The following is a 22,451-nucleotide window of genomic DNA, read 5'->3' on the forward strand; positions in this document are numbered from 1 at the left end:
TGGTCCCCACTTCATTCGACTTTAGGGATCACGGGTGGCCCAGTCGTCTAAGGCGCCGCGATTCGCTGTGTAGAGTTGCGTCCCCTGGGCACGCCAGAAACCTATGAATGTAGGTTCGAATCCCGGTTCCCCCCCCTCATGTTTCTAGGTTTGTCAGCACCATACCCGTGCTCGTGGGTTTCACCGAGGTGGTAAACTGGAATACTGTTAAAAGCGGCGTTAAACCAAACTCACTCACCTAAGTTATGTGCGGTTAGATGAGGTTTAACGCCACGTTAAATATTATTGCACTTATGGCAACGTGCGCGTCTGTGTGTGTGTGTTTCTGTGTGTTTGCTTGTGTGGACTAATATCGGTTTTATTGTGCTAGCCCACTGAGATATCACGCTGCGGTGTAAATGGATATCCCGCTCTGAGACAGCACTTGATTGCTTTATCCCTTATAAGGAAACCCGTGAAGATTCCAGGGTAGAATAGGTCTTCAGCAACCCATGCTTGCCGTAAAAGGTGACTATGCTTGTCGTAAAAGGCGACTAACGGGATCGGGTGGTCAGGCTCGCTGACTTGGTTGATGCATGTCATCGATCCCAATTGCGTGGATCGATGCTCATGATATTGATCACTGGATTGTCTTGTCCAGACTCGATTATTTACAGACCGCCGTCATATAGCTGGAATATTGCTGAGTGCGGCGTTAAACAACAATCCAATCCAATCCAATCCAATCCCTTATAAGGAACCAAACAAGTACCATCTTTTAAGATCGTTCTGTATGGCACCTTCGGAATGGAACCACCGACCTTCTGCTCCCCATTAGGAGGTAATGTATCTCGAAATACTAATATAAAACATGCCTCCACAAGATCGCACATGAAGATCGTGTTCACAGAATGTCTATGAGTTCTAGACGTTGCATTGTTCGGGAACATGGTATCGATCTGTTTCTGTATTTCGTTGGGTTTCTTCACGGTCTGAGAAGCCGCAGACCAAGCCCCCTCTGTCTGATGAGCGACCCGTGCTTTGCCTGCCATTACTGGTTCATCGAGGCAGTTAGCCAGTGCCAGGCTAATTGGCTGAACTAACTACAACGTGCACCACAATCACCTTGAACTTAATGGGGCCTTGAGCTAGCGCAATGGAAGTTGAAGGGAGGAGAGATATCCACGTGCATGATACGCACAACTACTGCGTTATATTGATACGATTACATGCAAATGAGTGAGTGAGTTTGGTTTAGGCTGTTTTAAACAGTACTTCAGTATCACGGCATTTCGGCTTGAGTTCGGCTGAGAGTAAAGCCCACAGAGAGGCAGGCCTCAGACGTTTACCACGTTGGTTAAACCCCCGAGCACGGAATGGTGCTGACAAACCTAGAAATATATTCCGGACGTATCTGGGATTCGAACCAAGCCATAGGTTTCTAGACCAAGAATGGCTTCACGATTTATCCATTAGACCACCTCCTGTAGCATCGGAGCTGTCACTAAGCCAGCAGATTAGAGAACACCTTCTGACGGTTTTCATTGTTTTTAAGATTTTTGCAAATCAAACATCCACGTTAACCATCTACTGCCTAGAAATACAGAGAAATATGTTATACCATTTGTAAACTAGTAATCAGTTCAGTCTGGCTTATCGACAGTTCACTCTACATAAGTTATACATGGGTGTAGTAGGTGAGGTGAAATGGGGGTTAACGTCGCGTCCAAGATTATTGCACTTATATAGCGACGTGCATGCACGTGTGTGTGTGTGTGTGGGTGTGGCTGCTTGTACTAGACCGGACTGATGCCGATTCATAGTGCTAGCTCACTGATATACCATGCCGCAGTTTAACATGAATACCCCACTCAGACACAGTATACTGACTCCGAGCCGACCAGTCCTTGTTTTAGCCCCTTAAAGCCGAGCGCCAGACAGGGTAACAACAAGTATCATCTTTTAACGTCTTTTGGTATAACGCGGCCGGGGATCGAACCCCGGACCTTCCGCTCTCCGGGCGGACGCTCTACCACTAGACCACGGAGGCAGTCGCCGTTTTAAGGTAGACATGGCGAGGACCTTTCCAAATCTGACGCATCAGTGACAAAAATGATGTCCGATGCAATTCCCTATTTTGACTTGTACCACATGTTCCCGTGTTTATTTCAGGTGAACAATTGACTTGCCTTTGCATGTGTTTGTGACGGGTGCCACCGGTGGGGCAGGATACGCTCACCTTTTCGCAACACCTGGTATCATTGTCATTTGATAGTGATTCGTAGACATGATGTAGTCGAAATAGTAAAATCGACTCTGCTTTATTCGGAATTTCTATTGGATATGAAAAGGGTTTTGTCGCTTTATTTACGATCAGTCTCTCTGTCTCTGTCTCTGTCTCTCTCTCTCTCTCCGTTTTAAATATAAGAGAAATTGCCACTGACTAAAATGGCTTTTGTTAGCATCAATGAACATCAGTTGGAGACTGTATGCACATCTTGTTTCTGTCTTGCTAAAGTGTAACATATAGCCTTGGAACACATGCTGAGATTGCTTAACTTAAACTTTATTGCAACTGTGTTTGAATTATTCAACAATTTCATTAACAAATTGATTTTAACATGATTTTGTTAATTTGAATCAGACTTTTAATGAGGAAATCTTCTGGTATCTATGTTCTGGTAAACAGGTTGTGTCAATTACCACTCATTCACTTTTAGTACCGCCAGTTCCAAGTTTTTATATATTGTTAAATCGAACGTCTAAAAAATAATCGATTATGAAATATTAATTATTCAATGCCTCCACTTAATCAAAAGTCTGAAATATCAAACTATCATTGTGTGTTTCGGCTGAAAATATACAAAATACGTATAAGACAAATGGACGATTAAATATTCTATTATCAGTTATAAATATAAGGAAAACAAAGTGGTCCTTTAAATTTTACATTATCGAATATCAGCTTCAGGGAACCTTTTCATCTAATGTTTTCTGCAAATGCTTTTTTAAATATGGAGATGACGTCAAACAATTTAATTGGACACAACCTATTTGAACTGAATAATTCTTTGTACACATCACAAAAATATACTTTGACAATGTAAACAGCGACTGAATTGTACACTAGTACTGATAGAACTTCACAGAATTTAATCCATACATTCAATGCATTAATGTTAGAGCTGAGTATTGAATAACAGAGAACGTGCGGGTGTATTCTTGGAGGTCATGACGGTATATTCTGGTAGACAGTGGTCTTCCAATTGCAGTTCTTCAATATCCGTCACGCTGGCTCATACTCTTGAACAAACTTATTATACTTGCTTCTTTTTTTCATAATTGCAAAAATTTTTTCTTAAACATTACAGCTGTACAATGGCTTATCGAGTCCGAATTCTCTTCATCCCATGGGTGCACAGACATTACATCGTCTTCCGCGAAGTAATCTGAATGCCGTCCGCCTTGTTTAGTTATAATCGGATGTATATCTATCTTTGGGCTGATATTAGGCTAACACTCTTGCCTGCCACCTCGAAGAAGAATATATATGTTGAAAGTTTGAAAATATGTAGTTTGTGGAGTCTTGGGAAGTTAGTCTGAAAGTGCTCAGATACGTCTGGAGGGATGGTTGTCACGTGACGTGGTCACAGCCTGCCGGCAGATCCTGGAAGTCAGGGGTCAGGGGTCAGGGGTCAGTCTGACCTGAAACAAGAAAAGCGATTTAATGAAATGCAATCTCATTAAAATGGAATCTTTTAATCGGATATGATACCTCTTTGCATCAAGAATTGTGGACACATTCATAAGAAGGTGAACTATGTGCGAACTTTGACCGCCAAATCTAAATGAAGGATACGTTAATTCTTGAGCCAATCAAAATGTCAGCTTTCTAAAACAACTCGGATTCATTTCGTTATGGTCCTGTTGTTTATATGCCACTGTTGTATGACAGGAGTATTGCTTGGTGAGGCTTTTGATAACCAACACTACTCGTACATTTTTATGCAAAATGCTTGAGTGGCGGCATTCGTGACCAACTCGTGTTATTCCGGGACAAGCCGAATAGCGACTCGTGTCCCTCTCATGGCAATTTTTGCGACTGGGTTCCGTCTTAGCGCAAACGGGCATACCTAGAACAATTGTCAACTCGTTGCGTAATGGTTCACATATATTTCCCCATATATTATATATATTTCAGATTCAAATTAAAGTGCACCGGGACATGCGGATTTATACAGTATGATTGAACACATGTAACTGTGTCTTGGGTATACTTTTAGATGCAAGACATATGTGTAATCAAACATTATTTCTGAGGGATTCTTTGATGAAGAACTTGAAATCATACGCGCATTCTGATTGGTTTGTCGTATTTTCGCACTTAACATTCATCGACATTCGTCACCACTCGCCCCTTTCCGTAACCGGCAAGAAGACTCGTCCCCCTGTCGATGAATGTTATGTGCGAAAATACGACAAACCAATCAGAATGCTCGTATTGTTTCAAGTTCTTCGTCAAAGAATCCCTCAGAAATGATGTTTGATTACACATATGTCTTGCATCTAAAACTACACCCAAGGCACAGTTAAATGTGTTCAATTATACTGTATAATTCCGCATGTCCAGATATGCTTAAAATTGCATCTGAATATATATAATATATGGCGATATATATGTGAACCATTACGCAACGAGTTGACAATTGTTTTAGGTATGCCCCTTTGCGCTAAGACGGAGCCCGGTCGCAAAAATGGCCATGACCGGGGCACGAGTCGCTTTTCGGCTTGTCCCTGAATAACACGAGTTGGTCACGAATGATTCATCGATAGGGGCACGAAGTCTTCTTGCAGGTTACGTAAAGGGGCGAGTGGTGACGAATGGAGTGGCGGGTGCTACCGTAGAGCATAATATGCTTACACATTTCGCGTCATCGCGTCATCAATGACTTTCATTGATATATTCATATAATTGTCATCCCTATTTTGACTCTTATATCCGCAAATAATAGAAACTTTGAACGATTATATTAGTTTTCGAGATAAAGAATCAGATACGTTTGTCTGAATGCTTCGTTCACTCGTACAGAGGTGAGGTGAGGTGAAATGGGGTTTAAGGTCGCGTCCAAGATTATTGCACTTATATAGCGACGTGCATGTACGTGTGTGTGTTTGTGTGGCTGCTTGTTCTAGTCCGGACTGATGCCGATTTATAGTGCTAGCACACTGAGATACCATGAATACCCCACTCAGACACAGTATACTGACTCCGAGCTGACCAGTCCTTGTTTTAGCCCCTTAATGCCGAGTGCCAGACAGGGTAACAACAAGTACCATTTTTTAACGTCTTTTGGTATGACGGGGCGTGGATCGAACCCCGGACCTTCCGGGCTCCGGGAGGACGCTCTACCACTAGACCACGGAGGCGGTCACACTCGTACAGAGAAGTTAGAAGCGTAGACTCTAGACTGATCAGAAAGTTCCTCGATTCGACCTCCGATAGGTGTCTCCTGATCTTCACACGGAAAGGCACCATATCGGAGTAATGTGATTTTAATGAGAATGATACTGACTGCGTTTATCAAATTATATCTCTACGTTGACATGTTCAGTATATTTTTGGCTTCTGTTCAAATCATTATGGAATGGGAATACGGCGATGATCAAATTTAATTGGATGCCCAATGTGCCCCTGATTAGAAATTTAACTACATACATGAACTTTCTGTAAGAGGAGACATTGTAATAAAATATGTATATTTGAACTTTTCCGTCCAGCCAATAATATTTTGAAAGGGTAGCACAAAGTGATGAAACCAATTACGAAAATCCAATTAAACCCCAAGACACATATTTCTTTCAACAAGTAACTTTTTAGAATTTTGATCGTGTCGAAGCTCAATGCATCTCCCGGATAGAGGTTGGACAGAGATGCATTCAGTTCGTATTTTGTCCGGGAGTGTTAATTAAATTTTGAATCCCAAGGGGTTTCAGACTTGAGGAAAAAAGACTAAAACGGGTAACAAACAATATTACCCCTGTACACCAATGTAAATCTCACAAACATGCATTTTTTGGGACAGAAAAACATAATTTAATTGTTTTTTTTACCATTCTAAGCTTTTTATAGATGAAATAAAAATATGGAACACAATCTGAGTTTGGGTTGTAAGAAGATATATCTCATGTTGGTTAGGTACAGTCATACTTCCAGACTCAGATTTCGTTTTATTCGTAGGAATAGCTTATTCTATTCACAGTGATTATCTGTTGTAAAATGACCCGTGAAGATCCGGTGTAGAATAGGTCTTCAGCAACCCATGTTTTCTGTAACAAGCGATTATGCTTATCGTAAGAGGCGACTAACGGGATCGGGTGGTCAGCCTTGCTGACTTGGTTGATGCAGTCATCGTATCCCAATCGCGTGGATCTATGCTAATGATGTCAATCAATGGATTGTCTGGTCGAGACTCGATTATTTACACACTGCCGTCATATAGCTGGACTATTGCTGAGTGCGGCGTTAAACAGAAATCATCACATCTCTTGTAAAATACTTTTAACGAGTTTAATTGGATCTTTCTAATCCATTCAAAACATTATGGAATATTCAAAAGAATTAAACATTAAGTTATATCATGTCTTTGGGTGCCTCATCATTGGCCGCATCACGTCAGAGATGCAGTGGGAGAGAAACACGTCGCTGGGGGTACAATGCTCCAAGGTAAATATCTTAACTTAACTGTCTGAACAATTATTTAGTAAACAGAAAGCGCCAACAGCAACGTTCTTTGGAGACAGTCTGTGTGTAGTTTCAGTTGAAATGTTTGACCAGATAATAACTAAGTGAAAAAAGGTTTAAATTCAACAAGTCGTCTCCAATCGTCCAGCATCACAAACACAGAGTCTATTTCCCTGCGCTAGTCCAAATATCCCTTGTGGGACAATCTACCGCAATGAAGAGATTTCACAAATCTAATTTCTTCATACAAACAGTTTACGTGATCCATGATGTTTAATTTGCTAACATCTTCGTTTACATTGCACCTCAAAAGCCACGTGGATTACGTTACAGAACCACCTCCTGGTCTATAAACGATCAATGAAGGACTCAAAATATCAGGTACTTCTTGTGATTATCAACACGATCTGTCTTGCCCTCTAGCTGTGTGGCGTTTCGGTAGACTGTTAGGTATAGGGTATGATTAATGACTAGTTGAAGATGTTGACATGTCGAAAATGGCTCTTGTTATCACGTAAAGTACATTGTTTGATTATTGGATTACATAAATGGGGGAACCGATGCGATGTGCATGTCTTTTTATTGTTGTCTGAAACGTTTTTTTGTGAGTGAGATCCCCTTGATTTAAAAGCCGTTAAATATAGAACTGTCTTTACGCCTGGCCTCGATACAATAATTATCTTAAGAGAAAAAATAAGATGCGTTTTTAAAAAGATTTAATTTGCGTTAAAAATCATAAATAATGTATATGTACACATAAAGCAGTCCAGAAATAGACGCAAATTGGCTTGTCTGATAGGGTTTTTGCAAAGCTGTAAAAACTTTATTAGCTTTTAATGGACCTGTCTGCAGATGGATCTCCACGGGGAACTGCAGAATACAACATTAATATGGCCATGGCACGAGTGAGTGGTTATGGTTTGACGCCGCTTTCAGCAATATTCCAGCAATGTCACGGCAGGGGACACCAGAAATAGGCTTCAAACATTGTACCCATGTCGGGAATCGAACCCGGGTCTTCGGCGTGACGAGCGAAAGCCTTAACAACTAGGCTACCCGACCGCTCCCCGTCGTGCGATGAACGTTCCAGTGACACCAGGGGTTGGGGTGATGCATATTCATGTACAGGTCTACAGGTTCTACAGGTCCGGATCACTTTTATGCCTGCGGAGCTCGGGGTATTTAAGGAGGGATCAACGGATTAACGGAAACTTATTTAAACGACGTACACATTCTAGGAAGTTAACTTACGTCAAAAGCTATGAATTAGGACTAAGGGCACAAAATGACCACATGGACACCCTTACTTTGTGGAAGACTTGCTCACATTAAATTATATCAAATGCTTTTCTCAAAGTCCATTTCTAATGCGTCAGGTTTATTGGCTCTCAGTGAATGCTCATGGTGATACATTATTAGTGGTCAGTCATTGGATCGGTGGACGTTCATATTTCATTCTCAACGCCATGCGGAGCATACAATCTACCCTTATAACGAATTGTAGGCATAGTTCTCGACTTCATGTTGTCCAAAGCTTCCAGTGGTTAAAGGGAGGAATGCGAGCTGTGGGTCAAATGGACATGTGGGATGATCACGATACGGTCGGCATCGTGCAATCAACTCTGCTCTTGTCAGGGATTCCTCGTGGCTATGGGAAGGGTCTTGTCGCTTTTCTTATAGAGTAAAGTTAAAAAGTTCCACCCAACCATCAAATCTGTCAGCACTGGTGGAACAATCACACCCTGTACTTCGCGTTACAAGTCCTTGGGGGCGATGGGGTAGCCTCGTGCTTAACGCGTTCGTTCGTCATGCCGAAGACCCGGGTTCGATTCCCCACATGGGTACAATGTGTGGAGCCCATTTCTGGTGTCCCTCACCGTGATATTGCTGGAATATTGCTGAAAGCGGTGTAAAACCATACTCACTCACACACTCACTACAAGTCTTTGATAGTCTATTTAAGAGTTTAGAAGGATTCGTAACTTCAGGAACGATTATGTTTAGTAACAACACTAAGAGGTTGTCATATCCTAAACCATATTAAGTCCCTGTCAATTTGGTTAGTACACTATCTGTGGTTCGTGTACAATATAACGTACAGGACATAATTGTCAGGTTTGTATCTTGACGTTTGATTTACACATGAATATATTACGTCACGTGTCATCAATGTAGGGTTGTCTTATTGCAAAAGGATGATAATGGGTTGAGGAAGCCAAGCTATTATCATCTTGAGGAAATAGTTCATCCTTGGCACGCGTAGCCATGTATGAATGTCACTGCGAATCACACAGTGTTAAACTATGAAGTTTAACACTGTGTGATTCGCAGTTACATACATACATATGAACATGACGAAACCTACTGAATTATGTAAGAAACTTAAATTTAACAGGTCTGGGAGTTTTGAGACCGGGTATTTTTGCTCACAGCTTCAAGACATACAGTTTGTCCTCTGAGAGCAGGAGACGAACCTTTTTGTATGTTTATTCACAACACATTTGTTTTGGACAACTAGCCTGTCCAGCGAAAAATTCATTTTTGTGTGTAAAATCAGAGGAAAATTCATTCGTTTCTATTTTCTGGGACAAAGTATTGAAAAACAAAACATATATATACATATAATTTAAATGAATTTTTAAAATAATTTTTTTAGGTTAAATCCCCCATGCCCACCCTCCAAAAAGACAAACCCCTAAAAACATTGTGTCTCACCTCTTACTTCCTCCGGGAGAGTGACCGCGCCTTGATCATATCGAATATCCTGTCGCTCTGGGACTCGGCCATCATCTTCCGCCTCATCACCCGATGTCTCCAGTTGATGATGTCCTGCAACTGTTTCACTATTGACTCGGGGCTCTCATGACTGCTAGGTGTCTCTATATTCTGTCAATATAGTGAATGGAGGTTAAAGAACGGCCCGGGATGACTTACTTGCCTAGCAAGTTTGTTCAGTGTATTTCAACAACGCGTGACGGCTTATAAGCTTCTACAAGTTGGGCTCAGTCCAGTAATATTTGGTGACCTCAGTTTATTGAAACAATGCTTCACGTACAGAGCACTAATTACGACGTCTAGACCTGGAAATGCAAAGGGCACGAGACAGCGGCGGTACATATGTGTACCAACTCTAACTAATTAGTCGCCCATGTCAAACATTGGTAGATTGTTCTTGTAAATCATATTACCAAGCATGCCCTAGTTAAGTTCTTTAAGGTGAGAGACCAGATTGGCGTTTCTGTGTTCCTTATAAAATATATAAGTATGACACGTCAGCGCCAGGGAACTATGAGGTTCGACCATCTGGCGAACCACTCCCCACTGGCCGGAAAAGGCAAAACAGCAATGAAAACTATTTAAATGGATCACTAAACATCAGTAATGACACCAGGTGTTCGCAAACAGGACTGTGACTGTGTAACGAACGACACAACCGTTTTTCTTTCAATGTATACTGGGCTCACTTGCACAAAGCGATCTTAGCGCAAAGGTCATCGTAACTCCCATACTTTAACATTGACTTACAATAGTCGTAGCGCTAAGATCGCTTTGTGCAAGTGGGCCCTGGTTTCTGGTTGAAAATGACGTCATTTACTGATCCTTGTGATCAATCTATAATTTTTAGTTTCAACAAAATCAGTAAATGTGCTATTGTGTCAATGAATTGTCTTGTCCATCACTGGTGTGTCTGGTCAAGAGGCCACCGTCGTGTGGCAGGTCAGGTGCATTGCGGCTGGAGGCAACAAACAAACACTTACTTTTTTATATGAATTGTGTGAGTGGGGGGTGCTACCTTTAGAGCAGGATATGCTAACCCTTTTCGCGAACACCTGGTTTCATGACTGATTTTCAGTGATCCATTCATATTACTTTCTCCACTAGTTTGCCTTTTGTACCCAATGGAATCTGTTCCGGCAGATAGTTGAGGCTGGTTATTCTCTGGCGTTGACGTTTTATATTTAAGGTTTATTAATGCCATGCACGCGTGTGTGTAACTATTTGAATGAAGTGTATGACGTTATATGAGTCTATGAAGACACAAGGACAAATGAACTTTTCTTGTCTTCTAACTTGTACTTTGAACGTGGCAAAGTCAACTGTCCAAATTACTTTCAATGTATCAAATTATACGAGACTATACGGCTGGTGTCAATATACAATATACAATATAGTTAACTATATTAGACACGATAGTCAAACGACGGATTGAACAACAAGAGTTGAAAGAACCGATAGTGTTACTATTAGTTTAAATGTCGGAAGAGTAGTGTTAATAAATCTAACCTATTAATAAAATACGCTTGGTATATATATATATATGCCTCTGTATATCCATAAATAGCCGTCAGAGAAGGAGAATGTGAGTGTGTATTCTTCTTCTTATTATTTACAGATTAAAATAATAAAAAAGAGGGTTTGGGTGATACTGGCACGGTCAAGCTGGTTAGGCTCATCATCAGCTCAGGGCCCTTGCCCCTTCTACACGCAGCTCAGACACCGAAAGGAACTTCTCCCAGGAAGCGCTGCGTTGTCGAACCCACCGAGAACTACTGCAGTCTTCTGGATCAACCAGATTGTCAGAAGGGATATTAATATTAATATTAATATTAAGTATGGGATATTGATATTAATATTAATATTAAGTATGTGTGGCAGTACATTTTTGGCTGAACACACAAATTCAATTTTCACATTTTGAACCTCGTGTCCGGAACCCAAATTAAATTAGCGTGGTTATGATATCAGGTAACCTAGCTCTGCATTGAAAACACTGGTCTCCTAATGCACCATAGAAGTTAAACAACACTGTAGTTTTTTAAAGAAAAAATACCCCGGGTTACATACCTGTACATAATTTCTTTTACGAAACTGAAAAAGGAGATTTGATAATAAGTTAATAGTTATATTCATGACAAAGAATTAAGTTGGTCTACAAAAATCCTGCAAACGTTAATTCACAAAGGTACTGATTTTATTACACTGCACTGATGATTGACAAAGATACTGTATTTTATTGAATCGGGAGCACGAGTGGCCCTGTCGTCTAATGCGCCCCAACCCGCTGTGAAGAGTTCCGTCCCTTAGGTGTGCCAGACACCGATGATCGTTGGAACCTAGCTTCGTCCTGGTCATGCGTCCAGGTTTGTCATCACCAACCCGTGATTTTGGGTGTCACAAAAGTGGTACACGTCTTAGACCTAAGCAAGGATAAGATATATGGACAAAAAACCTCATTATTACATTTAGGTGCAACGTTTCGGTGAAGGTTCTAACACCGTTATCAAGCAAGTGATCAAGTAAGCAACGATGTTGGAAACTACACCGAAACGTCGCTCCCAATTGTTATAAAGAAGCTGTTCACCCATATATCTTATCCTTACATAGTACTCCAACTTCTAATGCCTCTCAAAGAAGTCGTCTTAGACCTGTTTCCATTTTGGCTTTGCTCCAACATCAAACTGACACGCCGTGATATAACAGAATTAATGTTGAAAGCGGCGTTAACTCACTCACTCACTCACTCACTCACTCACTCACTCACTATTTGATCACCTCATTTGGATAACGAACGTTCCCAACAAAATATCAATTCATACTTACTCCGTCTGGACAATTCTGTAACGAGAAATAACGTTGCTCAATATTGCAATATGAACCAAACCCTCCTTGGTAAATCATAACATAATTACAATATCCTTAACAGTACAGTCCATTCACATGTACTCTACAAATTCTTTTTGTTTCTAAATGCACTGCGCAGAATTCATCCCAATGGTAAGTGCATGCTGCATTAACTTAGAATCTAAATATAGTGACTTTGAATCATTAAATTGTGACGAAGATTCAACTTACCCGAGGGTGTGCCTGTAGGATTGAAAACAACAGTAAAGAATGAGCCGCAAATTACATTAGTAAAATCAATGATAATCAAACTTACAGATAATGAACAAGGAAGGATAAAAATCAATGCTATTATTCGCCGTAACCTTCCAGCCATGAGCTGATATGAATTACGTGGAACCCGTGGACCCTTATAAACAACCAAAAAACATAATGTTTAACATGTCTGCGAAATGATGCTATGTAGTTATTCCAGTACGTCATGAAACCAGATCTAGTGACACAGCAAAACAACTGGGGCACAATGTGACCATTCATTAAATTTGACCTGTACATGATGCCCTTTTCAGCATTTAAAGCGCCTTAAATCCAGCAGCCAGCGGCAATCAATCGTATATACAAATCCGTCACATCCTCATCAATTGCCCACATGCCCGTCGGTTTCTGCCGCATCACTGTAACCGTCTCTATCATAGGATTCAAGTTTGAAAAATAATCAGCCGTAAATATGACCCGAGATGTTGATAATTGCAATAAACGTTGCAAACGGTTTATAGTAGCTCATTTTATAATTAATTCTTCAAAAGTAGGTTGTTTTTTTTGAGAAGGGGATTAGATCCAATGCATGTACTCTATCTTCACTTTTATCACTTATACTAATAATTTATACCTAATAATTTCGGTCAACACTATTAATACTTTTACGCACGAAAAAGGAATATATGGCTTCTTAACTTCTATTGTAATTGATAGTTTTGTAGAATATTCATTTTTGGTGTACTTCAGTCTCTTGTCTTGTTGAATAATGCTTTTAGAATGAAATTAATAAATCAATTAAATATGTGCAGAAATTCTGCGCACTTTACATCAGCTTTCTATGAAGTGAGTGAGTGAGTTGGGTTAAACACCGCTTTTAACGTTATTCCAGTTATATCACGGCGTGTCAGCTTAATGTGGGTGGAAAGCCCGAAGTGATGCAGGTGTCAGACGTTGTTTAAACACTTCGGTGAAACCCACGAGCACGGGTATGGCGCTGACAAACCTAGAAACATAATTGGGGCGAACCGGGATTCGAACCCACAGTCATAGGTTTCAGGCGTGCCCAAGTGACGCAACTCTGCACAGCGAATCGCGGCGCCTCAGACGACTGCCCCCCCCCCCCCCCCCCCCCCCCCCCCCCCCGTGTCTCCCGCTTTCTATGAAGAATTAGAGACGCTGAATTTACAACATTAAAAGGCTTGTACTTTCAAATAACAGACAACACCATTTACATCATTAGAAAAGCAGAATGTCGTAAAGCTGGTAAGTATCATGTTTTCGAATCACGGTCGAGTTCCTGACAGGAAATGACTGACGAACGGAAGGTCAGACAAAGTATCAGGTTTAGAGAAATAATTTGTCTGATGTCTGTCAGTCCTTGTCGGAGGTCTACGTTACTGTGTCTGTGCTGATGATGGCGCCATGTATTTCCACCCTTGGTCAATACGTCGAGCATTGCAACCATTTCCACAGTCATTAAAGGTGGATCAACTTTGTGAGTAGGGGAACAATTCGTGTCGTGTCATTATTGCGTGGATTTCTTAATCGTATATGTGCTACTCTCACCAGTGGATCTCGCATCTTTATATATATATAAGGGGGAGTAAGCCGTTAGTTTTTCTTCAAATTACTTGTTTCTGATGGATGCCGATCTTATGACAAAGCAAATAATAGTTTCACGGAAATTCTAGTGGTCTGTTTGGACTGGCTCTAAGTATTGCTTCCATCACAATTTCAATTTGGAAAATGGTATACAAAACCTAAAAAAGAGTCTTATTTACATACAGGCGAACATAATGGGCCCCGGAATCGAAACCTATTCGGCATAAAAATTGTATTTGTATATTATTATATACATGTAATATATTTGGCATTTTGTTCGTAGGATTTAAGGGGCGGTAGGGTAGCCTAGTGGTTAAAGCGTTCGCTCGTCACGCCGAAGACCCGGGTTCTATTCCACATATGGGTACAATGTGTGAAGCCCATTTCTGGTGTCCCCCGCTTTAATATTACTGGAATATTGCTAAAAGCGACGTAAAACCATACTCACTCACTCGTAGGATTTGAAGAATTTCAAAGTGAAACATACTTAGCCCTTGGTTGACATGGACAAACTTGGAGGACGATCTTGTTAAACGGTTTTGGCGTTTATCAGGAAACAATGTATGACATATGATAGTGACTGACCAACGCAAAGACACACAAATAATACACGAACGGATGTATGGATGGACGGGATCAATGTCTACACAATACGACATCGCCATTATAATCAAAGAAGCCTTACACAATATGCTCCATACTGTGATTGTATGAGCTAAAAGCCAAAATTATTTTACGATTAATATCCTATAAGTTAATCAAGAACGAAGTCAATATCGTTAACTTGTCACCGAAGATGACATCCGGTGAAACAATTACTTTGTAGTCACGTAACATCATACACACAGCATCTTGAGACGTACCTGGCACATCTGCATCCAAGAAGCAAGTGGAAGAAACAAAGTCGGAATTACCCTCGGGATGAACTATCAATGTGTGACATGACATTACCCACTGATCAAAATGCCCACCAAGCTGGTTATAGCATAATACCAATGCATTATAGGTAAAGATAGTGATAACATGTCATATCTCATAACGCTTCTTCAAACCTTCATTTGTTGTCATGCCATATGCCTTATGATAGATTCCACATATGATAACTTGTAAAATAATAATATACAAAAACATAAAAAATGACTTGCTCTTAAAATACAATTTGATATGCTGTAAATGTGGATATCACATACGATAACATTTTCTCTTAAATTGATTTTTATGATGAATTATACTACTAAGCCACGTAACACATATGAAGATATTTTCTGTCAAGATGGATTTCATATACGTTGACATGCTGTTAACAAGAGCGACAAAAACATTTCAAAACGAATCTCAAGCTTTATCTTCACTTATCTAAAATATCACATATGATGATAGTCATTTTTAGATGGTTTTCAGATATGTTTGAAATGTTATAATTGGCTCTTGGGGGGGCAAGTCGGAATATCTGAGGTTTCAAATACATTTTATCTAAGGTATCGTGCCTTTGTTATAACAACGGATAATCATTGAATCAGTTACAAGTGCAATCAGTGTCGCCTCGCAACATACATGACGGAGAAACACATGGTAGGTCATGTGAACAATCTTCACAAGGTCTTGCTATACAATCACTGGTTTTATTCAAGTCAGACTATTCTGTCTACTTTTTGTTTGACGTAAAACAATTTAAAATTCAAGCACTTTTTACTTCGTAATTGGTCTGTTAACAGCAGCTGTTGCAGTTACGTGGACCAGTCTCAACACGGACATTTGAGACGAAAGGGAAAACCGACGTCTATATATAATGTAAAAAAGTAACGGTAAATAACACTGCTCTTTGTACTCAGATCTAGTTGTTTGATACACGGGGCATTGGGTTAATTGTATTGACGTCATACTCACCAGCTGATCACGCATGAGGAAAGAAAACAAATTGTATCGATATTAAAGAAATGGTCGCTTTAATCATACATTGACAACGGAAGCTACAGTACTAGTTACCCGACAATACATTGAGAAATAAATAGAATTATTACATATACTTAAAAAATATTGAATTTTGTAAAAATAGGTTTAACGCCGCTTTGAACATTATTTCGGTTATATTGCGGTCTGTCTGTGTAATATGTCTGGAAAGCACAAGGTGAGACTGGCTGGAATGTTAATGTTTTCAAATTTGGTGAATCCCAGGATAACCACGGATGTGGTGCTGACAAACAAGGAGGATCATAGTCGGGGCCAATGTGGGATTCGAACCCACAACCAGTGGATCATGAGGGTCATAACACTGTATAACGGTATGCGGCGGTAGATAAGTTAGCCATCTGTGCCCACATAATCGCTCTTAAAGCTTCGAGCGGTAGTGGTCAAAGTGTTCGCGCGTCAAGCGAAAACCCGGGTTCGATTCCCACATGGGTACCATGTGTCAAGCCTAATTTTGGTGTTTCCCCGCCGTGAAATTGCCGGAACATTGCTAAAAGCGGAGTAAAAACTCACTCACTCACTCACTCACTCACTCAGTGTTAAAGCTTCAGTTGGTTGGTTGTAAATGTATGTAGTTGTGCAAATCATTGTGGGAACTTTTGAAACATTTGTTACGAAACAAATCAGATAGAGTCATGTATTATTTGTAGAATTTGGCTAATATATAGTCATATAGTCATTATCTTAATAGTAAAGTATTAAACAAGGTATCTCTATTATTCAAACCGCTTTTTGTGTCTTAAAAATTTACATGTATTTCAAATCTAAATACTTACCCTTAAACCCTGCATGATCACACATCGATGACGAAAGTTGAAAAAGAAGCATAATAATATGTTAAGCAGAAATAATGACAGATACATTTCAATATAATCTACTTAACACCATGCGTACAAACGTCATAGCAATCATTTCTCGTTATAATAAGCAATAAATGACAGTTTGGTAATATTCATATAATTTTCATGGCTTTAACGTTATCAATATGTAATAACATGGCTTGTACAATTTCTTAATAATCCATCACAACACAACATTTTCAACATTTCATTTGAAATTAATACCACAACTTGATTGTAGACTTGATAAAAATAATGTACAACGTTTTTCCTAAGGAAGCTATCAGATCAATCTCATTAAAATCAGATCTTACCTCTCGCTATCGCTAAACAAAGATCTGAAGACATCCCATTAGGGGTCACGTCAGAACGACCTTTCATCCGACCAATAAGAGCGTCGCTTACCAGATCATGAAAGTGACAGTCGGAATGTGAGTTCTAATCATACAACCTCGAAAACTTTAACACGGGGTATTCCGAACGATAGTTACGGGTTTAACGATTGAATCCATACAATCTAGACCATCTATTAGCCATTCCAGAATGTTCTTTTGTTCAGGTTTCAAATTTGTAATCGAGAATTTGTCAAAATATGTTTCGAAGCGTAGTCGCCAATTTGAAATTAGTGCCGTAAAGCACGAGAAAGCTGCCTTCTAATTGGTCATTCCATTGGTCGGTCAAAGTTCGCGCAAGGTCGGTCTGGCGTGACCCGTAATGGGATGTCCTCAGATCTTTGTTTAGCGGTAGCGAGAACTAAGATCTGATTTTAATGAGATTGCTATTAGATGTATATTCATCCGGCAGTGGTTGGTATAGATAAAACAGTTGTTAATAATTGTGCAGAAAATACACGTGATATGTAATATGATCCTATTGGTGACAGCATGCGAGGTGGTATACGGAGGATGCACACAGACATATAACACAAGGTGATGAATCTGAGGAGAGGACAACTGTCATCGTCGCAGGAGCACCTACCTTGTAATTTGTTTTCTTTCCTAATACATTCTAGAATGTGACACCCAAGCCTTGTTATACTAGAACGTGACATTTCTCATCTAATGGATACCATAACGTGACACTACCAAATTCTCGGAGATATATCTGACATTCTTACATTTTCATTTTCAGACTGTGAACTCAACACATTACAGATTATTGATACCCCCAACCGCCCTATATATATAATATATTGGGCGGGTCTTCGGCGCGACGAGCGAACGCTTTAACCACCGGCTAATTGGGGGTAGCTTAGTGGTTAAAGCGTTCGATTGTCACGCCGAGAACCCCGGGTTCGATTCCTCACACGGATGCAGTGAGCGAAACTCATTACTGGTGTCCCCCGCAGTGATATTTCTGGAATATTGCTTAATATTGCTAAAAGTGACTCACTCACTCACTCACTCACTCACTCACTCACACTCACTCACACTCACTCACTCACTCTTCTTATATATATACATACAAGAAAGTGAATATGATATGGTTAGCGAATTCCAAGTCATTTCGACTTCAACAGCTCCACTCATCCGATTTTTCGGCACAATCGTCGAAAGTCAATAGACATGATTCGGATGAACAAGTTATAAATAGCATATCGCTGAGTAACGATAAATAATACTACACTGTTTTGTGCCAAATAAACTTGATAATTCAGAAGATAAGTATTGATGCTGTAGCATTCCTGTTAGGCAGTACATGTATTTAAAGTTTAACCTTTTTTTCTTAAAATATTTCTTAAAAATCATAATTGGCACACCCGTGACATGGTGAAAGTCCTAAACACATATATCAACCTCAGAAGATAACAGGAATGAAATATGTAATAATTTGCAAATATAGATCAGAACGTATCATAAGACTTGCATCACTACAACTGACAAATCAGCATTGATTGAGAATCGCTATAATGTAATGCACACCTGACAATATTGCCAAAAATATCACCCCCGCTCCTCCAATCCCCATGGGTAATAAAAACACAGACGACATCGCTAAGATCCATTATCCTCGTCACGATCCTCATACCCCAGCGTTTTTCATTGAAAAACCCACGGATTTCACACACACGATGAAATAATCACACCGAACACATAATTGAACAGACATTTGACAAACAAGAAACGGTTTTATAAAATTACATTACACTGATGTCGATCGATGACCCTTGTCTTTGATGATAAAATCGTCGTCAATGCATTTTGCGATATGTGTGCGCCTCACACAGGGGAATAACACTTACATCAAACACCATAAACAGAGGGTAATGAAGTGATAGATTATTGTCAATATGGACAATCTATAGGAACAGTGGGTGTGACCGTTTACAACATGCAATTTAAAGCCTGGCGTTACGTTAGTATCAGTACTGCATAAAAACGTCATATTTACTTAATGTTCTGTAAGGATACTTTGATAACAATCATCATATTAAAAAACTCTCAGTATAAACACATAAATTTTAAGCATCAATGGAGAATTGATTATGACGTATCTTCTAACCATTGCAGATGCATTTTAATTTTAATATACTTCAAAACGATATGGCTGAACTGAACGACTACATGCAGTTATATATGTGGAGGGATGTAGTTTGAAAAAGAATATATAGTATATAATAAACAGGGTAAAATAACCCGCACTCACCGGGACATGGCCCTAGTGTGAAGACAATTATATAAAGATGTTACTAGCTACACAAAAAAGGACAGGCCACTTCTCTACGGATAACATGCCAACGAATATATTTGCACCATTTTTCCGAGGTATTTTTTGCAAAGAAAATATTTATAATTGTCTTTCAGCGCAAAGGGATAATACGTTTGCTTTTGCAATTCCCAAGTGATGGGCGGTGGGGTGGAGGGTGTGGGTGTGGGTGTGGGTGTGGGTGTGGGTTGTGGGAGTGGTCAATACCTGAACCACATATAGTGTGGCATTTCACAAATCCAGACGTCATCGTTGCCAGTAAAATTGTTGGGATTTGGGGATCATGGGTATTACGTTACGTCACTCAAATTATGAGTTGACGTTCCTGACACCAAACGTCCAGAAATAGGGTCTTCGAAAGTTAGGAGTCTGGATTAACGTGATTTTGAAGTATGTGTTTAAAAGTGATTCTTTATCGGTTTCCTGGCACTTTCGTCTAAAACAATCAAATTATAGGAGTGGACATCACATGCATGGTATGAAATGCATTGTGGTTTTATCAAGTGATTCATTTTACGAAACGAAACTTCAACACTTATTGATTTATAGAAGGAAATATATTCGTTGGCATACATATAGTATCACAAGCATCTAGTTCCGTTGCCTTGTGAGTGTGCAACGTGCTGTGTGCAATGTGCCGACAATGTACTATGGCTACACATGTGCCTAGGTAGAACCGTCCTACTTACCATGTACTAAACAGAGGTTGGGAAACAGAGGGAACGATTGTTAGTCACTCCGTACATAGAAACAGAAACTACCTTCGACAAAGAAGGCTACCCTTTGTCACAGATACCTGCATTTCATTTTGATGTTGAAGGTCATTTTCTTCAGGTTATACACAGAAAAGAACTCTTGATATAATTAGGAGCAACCTTTTTTCATTTGAGTGTTTCTCGTAGCCTTGGGCCGGAAGACCGTCAAATGGTAAAGATAGCAAATACTATTTGTTTCACATTTATGGCAAACAGACAATGAAAATGATTCTTGCTTATTTTTTCAGTTTCCCCCGAGGTCGAGTGCGAGAAAAAAGTCGAGAGGAAATTAATAAACGAATTTGTGTTAACTGATTGGTCGACAGGAAACTGATTGGTTGCAGTTAGGAACTGAGCATAACAACTAGAAACGATGCCCTAAATGTGGACGTATAAAAATTAATTGAATCATAGTTACATTTCTGCATTTTAGTCATTTTGATTTTTTGGCTATGTTTGATGTTAATGGTCCAGCTGAATGACGGCGGTCTGTTAATAATCGAGTCTGTACTAGCCAATCCAGTGATTGGCTAGCATGACACACAATCAACCAAGTCACCACACCTGACCAACCGATCCATAAGTCGCCTTATACGTCCAGCGCACACATGTAGGATGCTGGGAACCTATTCTTACCCGGCATCCTACCGGATCTTGTTTTGTCATTTGGATGAAAACATTTTAATATTACCTACTATAAACTGAAGTTTTTTGTTTCTTGTAGAAGTCAGTGTATGTTCTGACAATGTTGTCAAACGTTATGAAAAGTAAAAAACAATAAAGCTTTCAGACAATGAATACTCTAGTGTGAAAACAGCACAAATAGTAGTTACATACATTGGAGTATTGGATACACTGTTTCTGACAGTAGACATGTTAACAGTGTTCAGTGCTCATGTTATGACAGTGCACACGTGAACAGTATGGGATACACTGGTTTTGACAAGACAGTATGGGACGCACTGGTTTTGAAGTGAACATGTCAACAGTATGGGATGTACTGGTTTTGACAAGACAGTATGGGACGCACTGGTTTTGAAGTAAACATGTCAACAGTATGGGACGCACTGGTTTTGACATCACACATGTCAATCCTATGAGATGCACTGAGTTTTTACAATAGACATGTCAACAGTATGGGACGCACTGGTTTTGACATCACACATGTCAAACCTATGAGATGCTCTAGTTTTGACAAAAGACATGTCAACCACGTGGGACGCACTGGTTTTGACAGCACACCTGTCAAAACTATGAGATGCACTGGTTTTTACAATAGACATGTCAACAGTAAGGGACGCACTGGTTTTAACAGCACACCTTTCAACAGTATGGAACGCACTGGTTTTGACATTGCACGTATCAAAACTATGAGATGCACTGGTTCTGACAGTAGACACAATTACGACATTCAAGCACGTGAAGGAACAATACACACGTAATGTCATGTAGTACATTTTACTAATAACGCATATCAGATGCGTGTTGGACATAATGACACGCTGTAACATACAATGGATCAATGAGACACGATGATAACAGAGATTAACACAAGATCCAAATTTCTCTGATCACATATTGCAATCCGGTCAAATACTAGAATGTTGAACAGAGTTAAAAGTAAACACATTCTTTCAAACTCTCTCCGCTCTGTACTGATTTAGCAGTTACATGGGAGGGAACGCGCCACGATTATGATCATTTTGGTACTTGAAACATTATATTAATCTATAAAGAAAAGGTACAATTTTCCCGAGCACACATGCAGAACTGACAATCTTGACTAACACGTCCAAAGGCATAGTTTCGAATTGATCATGTCTGGCAATGAACCCAATGCCTCTACTGATTTTTATCATATTTTTCAAAAAACATAAATACTTAGAAATGTTTTCAGAATGAAATTTACTGTAATAATAATAATTACAAATAATTTCTAAAACTTTTGGTTTCAACAGTGCAATTGATCTTGTGCATCAA

At 39.7% G+C, this 22,451-nt stretch overlaps 1 protein-coding gene across 2 annotated transcripts in view; it reads right to left on the reverse strand.

Moving 5' to 3' along the window:
- Positions 1-2,524: 2,524 nt before the first annotated feature.
- LOC124124878 overlaps positions 2,525-22,451 on the reverse strand; it is an 87,882-nt gene continuing 67,955 nt past the window's right edge. Inside the window, exons 3-11 of one of the 2 annotated variants that reach the window (XM_046488166.2) lie at positions 20,406-20,411; positions 16,948-16,956; positions 16,091-16,093; positions 15,067-15,075; positions 12,575-12,586; positions 12,323-12,337; positions 11,567-11,590; positions 9,437-9,607; positions 2,525-3,684 (exon numbers count right to left, since the gene is read on the reverse strand). In XM_046488166.2, the coding sequence (XP_046344122.1) occupies positions 9,440-9,607; positions 11,567-11,590; positions 12,323-12,337; positions 12,575-12,586; positions 15,067-15,075; positions 16,091-16,093; positions 16,948-16,956; positions 20,406-20,411 (246 nt within the window). In that variant the 3' untranslated portion in view covers positions 2,525-3,684; positions 9,437-9,439. The remainder of the gene's footprint in view (positions 3,685-9,436; positions 9,608-11,566; positions 11,591-12,322; positions 12,338-12,574; positions 12,587-15,066; positions 15,076-16,090; positions 16,094-16,947; positions 16,957-20,405; positions 20,412-22,451) is intronic. The other variant, XM_046488167.2, reaches the window with a different exon arrangement.

The sequence above is a fragment of the Haliotis rufescens genome, unplaced genomic scaffold (genome assembly GCF_023055435.1).
Source record: "Haliotis rufescens isolate VD_foot unplaced genomic scaffold, xgHalRufe1.0.p SCAF_6, whole genome shotgun sequence".
Lineage (NCBI taxonomy): Eukaryota > Metazoa > Mollusca > Gastropoda > Lepetellida > Haliotidae > Haliotis > Haliotis rufescens.